This window comes from Asterias amurensis, chromosome 16, assembly GCF_032118995.1.
Source record: "Asterias amurensis chromosome 16, ASM3211899v1".
In the NCBI taxonomy this organism is placed as follows: Eukaryota; Metazoa; Echinodermata; class Asteroidea; order Forcipulatida; family Asteriidae; genus Asterias; species Asterias amurensis.
Window position 1 is genome coordinate 5,046,179 of NC_092663.1, and position 8,296 is coordinate 5,054,474.

The 8,296-nt window shown below is 37.6% G+C and overlaps 1 protein-coding gene across 4 annotated transcripts; it reads right to left on the reverse strand.

The window, feature by feature from the left end:
* Positions 1–82: 82 nt before the first annotated feature.
* Positions 83–8,257, reverse strand: LOC139948919 (translational activator of cytochrome c oxidase 1-like). 4 transcript variants are annotated; one of them, XM_071947285.1, is made up of 7 exons: positions 8,112–8,257; positions 6,035–6,095; positions 5,278–5,887; positions 4,357–4,463; positions 3,405–3,550; positions 2,201–2,378; positions 83–948 (listed from the first exon to the last, which is right to left on the reverse strand). In XM_071947285.1, exons 3-7 carry the CDS (start codon positions 5,804–5,806, stop codon positions 739–741), a joined length of 1,170 nt encoding a protein of 389 aa, XP_071803386.1. In that variant the 5' UTR covers positions 5,807–5,887; positions 6,035–6,095; positions 8,112–8,257; the 3' UTR covers positions 83–738. The 4 variants fall into 4 exon arrangements, with proteins under 4 accessions (XP_071803386.1, XP_071803385.1, XP_071803387.1 ...); XM_071947284.1 differs by having other exon boundaries at positions 8,102–8,257; XM_071947286.1 differs by having other exon boundaries at positions 8,198–8,255.
* Positions 8,258–8,296: the final 39 nt, after the last annotated feature.

An 8,296-nucleotide genomic window follows, 5' to 3' on the forward strand; every position in this document is an offset into this window, starting at 1 on the left:
GTGTCCTAACATGTACGTCTATAGTTGCTGAACCGAACTCGTCCCAAGTCCTATAATTAATCCTAACAGCTGCCACTTGGCGTTACTTATGTGTTTTTTTAATGATAGACGAACTATGCCATCAAGCAATACTGTATGTCATGATTCTTTGACTTAATGACTTTAATGTGGTGAACGTATTGAATAGGAATTGGTATATTTTGTTCACAAAGCTCTACTTTTTTTTGTAGGGGCCTACAGTATCTTTTTCATATTAAACTTTAAGAGTTGTAATATGTATTAAAATATTTCAGCATCATTTATTCAATAAAATCGTATGTCTTTCAAAAATGAAATGAACTATTGTCCCTAGCACCTCAACTCAAGTGTTTCACTCTAAACCAGTGCCCAATTTCATAGAGCTGCTTAAGGCGAAACAAACTGCTTTAAAATAATCTGCTCAGCAAAAAAACCCAGGACAACAGCTGTTTGAAATTGGGCCCAGGCTGGCTCTGCTTACCGTATTGCAGAAGCAGGGAATTCTGTGCTTACGTCAAGCACATTTCAAGGGTTAGCACTTAGCAGACAATTTTTGTCTCGCCATTATATGCTTACACAGTCGCAGAAATTTGGCGCTTGTCTTGCAAGTTAAGAAAGCTGAAAGGTGATTGTAAGCAGAACTAAGCGATAAGCAGAGCTATGAAATTTGCCCTGCAGAGAGCTTGAAACACAGGATGTGCATTTCTTATGGACCACTGATTAAACTGTACCTTCTATATTGTCATACACTTTGACTACATTTGGATGATCATTCAAGTGTGACACAAGTTCAAAGGCGCTTTGTAAGTTTGTATCATTCAATGTAGTTGTTGTGTCTGGTAGGTACTCTAATGATGAAGATTCAATGGTGTAGTTTAACGATGCTAGATTGTTGCGCACTACCCGTAGATCCTTCATATCACACACAAACTGAACAAAGAAAAAAAGTGATAAATTAATATTTATGCCATTAAACCGGCAAACATGATAAAATTGGGGCTGGAATTTCATTTTCGAGGGCAAACTTTTGAAGGGGTACAAAGGCCCAGAGTATACCAGGGGGTGTCAAAGCCTAGCGGTAAATAACAATGGGTTCAAATTTGTGTGTTCTGATCAGAAGTGTGGGTTCGAGTCCCAGTCGTAATACCTGTGTCCTTAAAGTCACCTGGAAGTGGTATTTTTTTGTTATTTACAAATTTAAGAGTTGACCCCGACCCGAGAGGGCGCTGTTCGTGACATCAATCGAGGCAGACTTTGCCTGTAATGCGTAGAGTAAACACAATTGCAAAGTACATGTACAGACCAAGTCGTGAGTTTGTACGTTTCAAAAAATTTTGTTTTTTTGTTTTTTTCCGGCAATGCCGACCAGGTGTATTGCTGCTGAATGCAGAAAAACACTTTTTGAAATGTACCAACTCACGACTTGGACGTACATGTACTTTGCACGTGTGTTTACTATACGCATTGCAGGCAAAGTCTGCCTTGATTGACGTCACAAAAGGGGTAGGCGGAGTCAGCCCCCCGAACAACTTAATGTATTTTTTAAACATATAAATCGTGACAAACAATTACTAAAAAAATTGTTTTATTGTTCGTTAGCATATACTCTTATGTTTGAAAGAAACAAAATTATATTTCCAGGTGACTTTAAATAAGACACTTAACCATGATTGACATGATTGAAGGTTGGGGGGGGGTAGTGCTTTCTGCTCTATCAACCAGACTTCTGATGGAAGATACCCAAGCTTAAATTCAAATGAACTGTGAAGGGGTAAAACTATTTCAGCCCCATGAGTAGATGGCAACAGCCCCTGGAAAATAGTTGATTGTAGCCCGCACCCTGAAGGGGCCTTAAGAATATTTCACTATACTAGCCAAGAACAACATGGAGAGAAGACGAGAAAGGAAATCTCACTGAAAAAAAACAGAGAAATATTCCAGCATTGTCGAGAGAAGACCCATGCAATCAGGTACATGTAGGGACTATAAACCCAATCAACATAGTGCCCCCGGCTGGATTCGAACCAGGGTCTTAGAGGCAACAGCCCAAAGGGGTTGCACACTGCGGATTATTAAATTTAGGCTAAAGGAAGAAACCACTAGAACTTAAAACAACCATCTGACAACATTACTGCAACTTCAGTCTGATTCAACTAAGCAAATTTTAAGAGAGAACTCTTACCATGAAGAGTGCCTCATCATCTTCATTAGCCGTCTCTTGAACATCTTCTGCCCCAACCTCGATGGCGACCTCTGTGGCAAGGTCAAGGGTCAAGGGACTATCTTGACCTTCTAGCTGGGGTACCACTCTAACAACCCCCTTTCGATTGAAGGCATACAGGGTTGTACCAAAGTCTCCTCTACCGAAACAATGACAGAGATGAATCAAAGAAACAGTGTACAAAATGGGAACTTCCTATTTCAGGTATTTATTAATGGCAATAACGGTGGGAGGAGCTGGTATCCACTGTGTTACAATGACCTTGCCTGGTGGCTGGCAGCTGTTAATAGATCGGCTGGATCAATTTTTTTTTTTACAGTGGCCAGCAACCACCCTGGTCATTATCACAAAGTGAAAATCTGCTCCTCACACTTTTATTGCCTGTTAGTGAAATCTGGGGGGGGGGGGACAGAACAAATATAACCATGTATGAAAGAAAAATTTAAAAAATTCAGTAAGAACTTATTATTACTACATGTGCGATGGAAACCGCTAAGCAACAAACTTTTAAAACATCTAAAAAGGGCAAAGAAAGAAACTGAAAGAAATCTTGCATTGAAAAAAAAAAAATATTTATATAATAATATATATATATATGTAACCATGTAAGGATGACAAATAAATGGCTATTATAAAGAACTTGTTATTATTATTGAAAGTGGGAGCAGATCTCCACAAAGAATGCAACAAAAACACAACGCAACAAAACAAAACAAAGAAAGAAAGAAATCTGACATGTATAAGTACGTGTATCTCTACTGTAAAATTCTGTTCAGCCTGAGGGGTATATCACGCACTTGTGTTGCATCTTGCTTGTGGTTTGAGTCACGCCTACTGTTTTTCAACTACTCGGTTAATCGAGCCGCAACGACTACTACAAAAATAGTCACGACTACCTACTGCTTGGTGAACCAATTGTGTCGCTCACATCTGGATTCACGACAACATACCCATACAAACAGTGAAACAATCCTTCAATCCATTTAGCTTGAGTTTTTCTATATATAGTCATAATAATAATAATATCGAAGTCTTACATAGCGCACGTATCTACCAAACAAGGTACTCAAGGCGCTGAGCAATATACAAACTGCGGCAAACATTATGCCATAATGCATCTTGGGTGTTAAAAACTAGTTGCCAGGCTACAATCAAATGTACATACCCATTCTTCTGAAGCAGTCTTTGGAGTTCTGATCTGGATCTCCTTGCATTATCTGTCAATACATCCATCAGCAGACAGCACTGACCTGGTCCTCGAGCCTCTAAGAGAAGTTGGATGTCTGCGTCATCTGCACCGCCTTTCTTTGTCTAAAAATGAACAGACTAGATTTGAGGGTTTTTGTACAAGTACAAGTACATGTAGCATGCACAAAGAATTAGCCAATGCTCAATCCAAACCAATCACACTCATTTCATTCCTTAAACGTGTTAAAAGATTTGGGCACTTTTTGTAACCCAAAACATGAAAACTACTTTAGAACGTATTTTCCCAACATTGTTTTACTCATTTCTTTAAAAAAGACAACACCTCAGCTAGTTATATTTTAAGGTAAGTTTTTTACTATCATTATTTCAAAACTGTATAAGTTTACTGTAAATCTGTGGACATTGTGTTTTGTGTTCTACATAGAGTACCCCGGGGTCGATTTCACAAAGAGTTATGATACAAATTGCATGGGTAGTCCTAAGTTAGGACGAGTAACTGGTCCTAACTAGAGATAAGACTAATCCTAACTCTTTGTGAAATCCACCCCAGGCCCTTTAAACCATCTCAGTTCCCTTGGGAGTATACAGATTGTGCAGCCTAGCGCACAAAACTAAGTCAACCGCAAGAACCAACTCTGTCAATGGAGGCATCTGATGTACAAAAGAAATTTTTTATAGGGAAATTTTAAATTGTTTTGTCTATAATTAAGGAAAGTCATTATACTCAACAGGAACGTTAGGTATGATAAATGTACCACTAATACCAGATTCATATTCAACATTTGATCATTCTTTGATTCTGTTCAAGATTTAACACAGTGTATTAACAGAGTTGGAGTGCCATGAGCAACACTGAGTGAATGATTTGAGCACTAAAATAAGAAGCCAAAAGGCTAATGTAAACTTACCGCATTTTTAAGGACAGCTTCTATAGTTGCCTTGGGCATTGGAATTGCTTTTGCCTTGGTGACTAGACTTCCCAGCACAGAGTTGAGCTCTGGATTTGCTCCACCCTCTAAAAGATAAAATATTAGTAATGTAATGAAATATCCAAATAATACAGCAATTTTAATCTTCCAGCAAACTTGGACACCCCTTTTTTATAAACAAAACCTAGATAAAACTTGAAAGACACCCCCCAAAAAAAATATATCCAACATATCTAAATAAAAAACTTTCAGAAAGACAAAATATCCAAAACCGGTTACAATCTAAACCGAGTGGGAAAGTGTTGTCATTGTGAATCCTTTATCCCCTCCTGCACCCCTACCTAAAATGTTTTTTTAATGCACAAATGAACGATTGGATTATACATTAAAAGAGATGAAGTATGTCACAGTCCTTGCACATGCTTGCCCTTAAAATGAAATTGTAGGCTTTGGTTCAATGAAACCAACACTTGGACGCTTTACCAAAATTGTATACTCTACCAAACCTACACATGTTCAACCTAGCACAGTGCATAAGACTAATCAGTACACAATTACAAAATGCCTTTTGCTGGAATTAAAAACTCCTGCATGGACATGATGGAGCATCACTAAAGCCGTGTTCATGCTTCCTGCAAATGTCAATACCATACAAATTGCAACTCCACAACTCCGTTATTGGGGAAAGGTTTCACACGACTTCAGCACAGCTCAACTCTTTGGTCCAAATTCATGACATCAAAATTTGAGTTGCAATTGCATTCGCAGGAAGTATAAACCAGGCTTCACTCTGCCAAACCCAGTACCTAGCCAAGTGCATTTAAACCAAATCAGTACTTTCACAAATACCACAAGTGCTGATTCTCTTGCACTACTATCACAATCCAATTCTTTACTAACCTCTGATAGCGATTCTCATTTGAAGAACAATCTTATTGATCTGGAGGCTCCGTAGTTCATCTTTGGGTCCTTTTATATGCCTCACTTTGGACCACTTGTTATGGCCGGCCCATTCTCCATCACTGGTATGAAAGCACCTCACTGACTGAGTTCGACAAATGCCATCAGTTAACGACAGACAAAAGGGAAATGTCCTCCTACTATCCAAATTAGTTTCAACAGCTGCACATCCCAGGAAAGGTGAGCCCATCCATCTAGATTTATAACTGTTTACTTTTAAAATTTGCTCAGATAGAATTGACTTGAGAGTAGGTTGTGAATGCGACTCGCAGTGCGAGTGTATTGTACTGTTTTTCTGCATGTCCTTTCCAGAAGGGTTAACAAGGCTTTTGGGTTTTCCATGATGGCTAGAGCTGAAAGTGGCAAGTTGGAGATTCTGTTGATTGACACAGCACCTTGTGATGCGGCACAGTTGCAGAAGATGTGACAGTTCTTTATGATGAACGGAGGTCCTCATGACTGCTGCCATAGTTGAAGGATGGGGTTGACAAGGTAATGATTCAGCTGTGTGCTCTTCAGTTTTAACCTTCTTCACTGAGGCATGTTATTCCTGTCGGTTAAAAATAATGTTACTTCTTCTGGAAATAGCATAGAAAATAGTTCAGTGCAATCCTATAACTATCCCCAACCCCTCAAGATCAAACATCATAATTTGTTTTTGTTGGACTGAGGACTTAGACTGAAGTGTGAGACTTACCCGGATTTCCGCTTTGTGCAACCATTCTTAATCATTGAATGAACAGATACAGGTAGAATTTCTGAGAAAAAAGAAAAGAAATTGATCCCAAACTAGTAAACTTCACAAAATAAGTTGAACAAAATCAGCGCAAACCATTAACTAGCAAAACCTACTCCTCTGACTCCTAGAACTACATGTATGATATAACGATTATGATATGAGGTTCAATCCATTACCATCCTGGAGATGATATCGATAACCAGTGTCGATAACGTAATAATAAATAAACCTCTTTAAAGCCAGTGGAAAGTTTCGGTTAACAGTATTGTCCAAGTCCCACACTTAGTGTATCACAACTTATATACAAAATAACAAACCTGTGAAAATTTAGGCTCAATCGATCATCGGAGTCGGGAAAACCCACCCTTGTTTTCGCGCGTTTCGCAGTGTCATGACATGTGTTTGCTATAACTCCGTAATTATCGTTGTCGAGAATTGATAATTGTTTTAATGTTTTCTCAAAAAGTGAAGCATTTCATGGAATATTTCAAGAGAAGTCTTTTACCATTACCGTCTGTAAACCCTGTAAGTTATTTGTAAATCTGTGAACTTTTTTTTTTCTGTTCCGAAAGTGTAAAATGGCTTTAATCAATAATAATAATTCATAATAATAATTCACTTAGCAGTTCTTTGTATAGCGCCAAAAAGTATACGCTTATAATAAGAAGATTTAAACAAAGAATAATTAACATGATTAATTTTAAATAATAGACCCAGCTGTCGCTCTATTCTAACTGGGGCGCTGCTGTACATTTTGTAGTATGAATTATTAATATCGGTCGTAATTGGTCATAGGAAGACTGTCGATCAGGACAAATTTTGTAAAAGGAGTACAGCGCCCCAGTTCTTCCCTGGGTCTAATTAAAAAGATGGCTTTTAAAAAGTTAGTAGAGTAAATTGTCATGACATGATCACTCTGCCGAGTCTGACTCTTGGTTTCTCTATTATGTTCATTCAATAATTATGTTTATCATGATTAATTACTGCATGACTGATTTTACTGAATTGCCGAAATCGTAGAAATATTTAACCTCCATGGAAGTACTCCTAGTCCTAGAACTATTTCGGTTTACGATGGCCGGACGAAACTGAAATAGTTCTAGGAGTAGGATGGAAGTTTTTTTCTAACTCACATTTGTAAGCTGTTTCTTACACACCGTGACCATATGCACACCCCTTTTGTTTCCATCCCATGCATGATACCTTTAATTCTATTTCCTAAGAAAACGCCTTGGAAGGCTTTTTGGATAACTTTCCGTATGGCGCCACCACTTTTTCACTCATTTTTACAAAAAGGGATATATCAATCAGGTAAATTAGATACTATATTATTTTATTTCGAATGAAAAAGTGGTGGCGCCATACGGAAACTTTTCCGGCTTTTTAAACACAGTTTGTCATGCATGCTCGTGCAGGCTACCTAGATTTTGAAATGGGATTTTGCTAGCCCACCTTGTTGAGCTGTTAATGGCTCCGCTTTTAACATCGGTCTCATCACTGTCACCATGACATTGTTTTTTGATGAGACCGATGTTAAAAGTGGAGCCATTAACAGCTCCACAAGGTGGGCTAGGATTTTGCCTATAACGGACGTCAGCCGCTAAATAATAAGTAAAAATTAATTTAATAATATTTATTGTGATAGGCCTAACCCTTTTCAATTCAATTCAAGTCAACCATTCTCCTTCTAACTAGTTTTCAACTAGTATTTTCTAATAAAAATAATAATATTTATAATTTATTATCTTGGATAACATTCCGTATGGCGCCACCACTTTTCACTAATTTTTACAAAAAAAGGATATCTCATTGAGGTAAATTAGATACTATATTATTTCATATCGAATGAAAAAGTGGTGGCGCCATACGGAAACTTTTCCATTATCTTTATTAATATTACTATTAGGCGTAACAATTTATCATGTGTTTTTTTTTTTTTTTTTATACTTACTTATATTAATATTATATATAAAATTATAGTAAAAATTATACAAACAAGAAAAAGAAAACAAATATATAATATACCGCGAATCACCATGAACTGCGGATTGCTGCCGGCCTGAATTGAAACCGCTGACCTTGTTTAGGCTTTTGTTGCTGGAATTTGCACAGAAAACTTACATTCAGGTTCTTGTACAAGAGAAACCTGCGCACATTCGGTATGCAGCATGTGCACTTTCATGAAAAAGTCAAAGTTGGAGTCTGGTTTCAGACTAACTG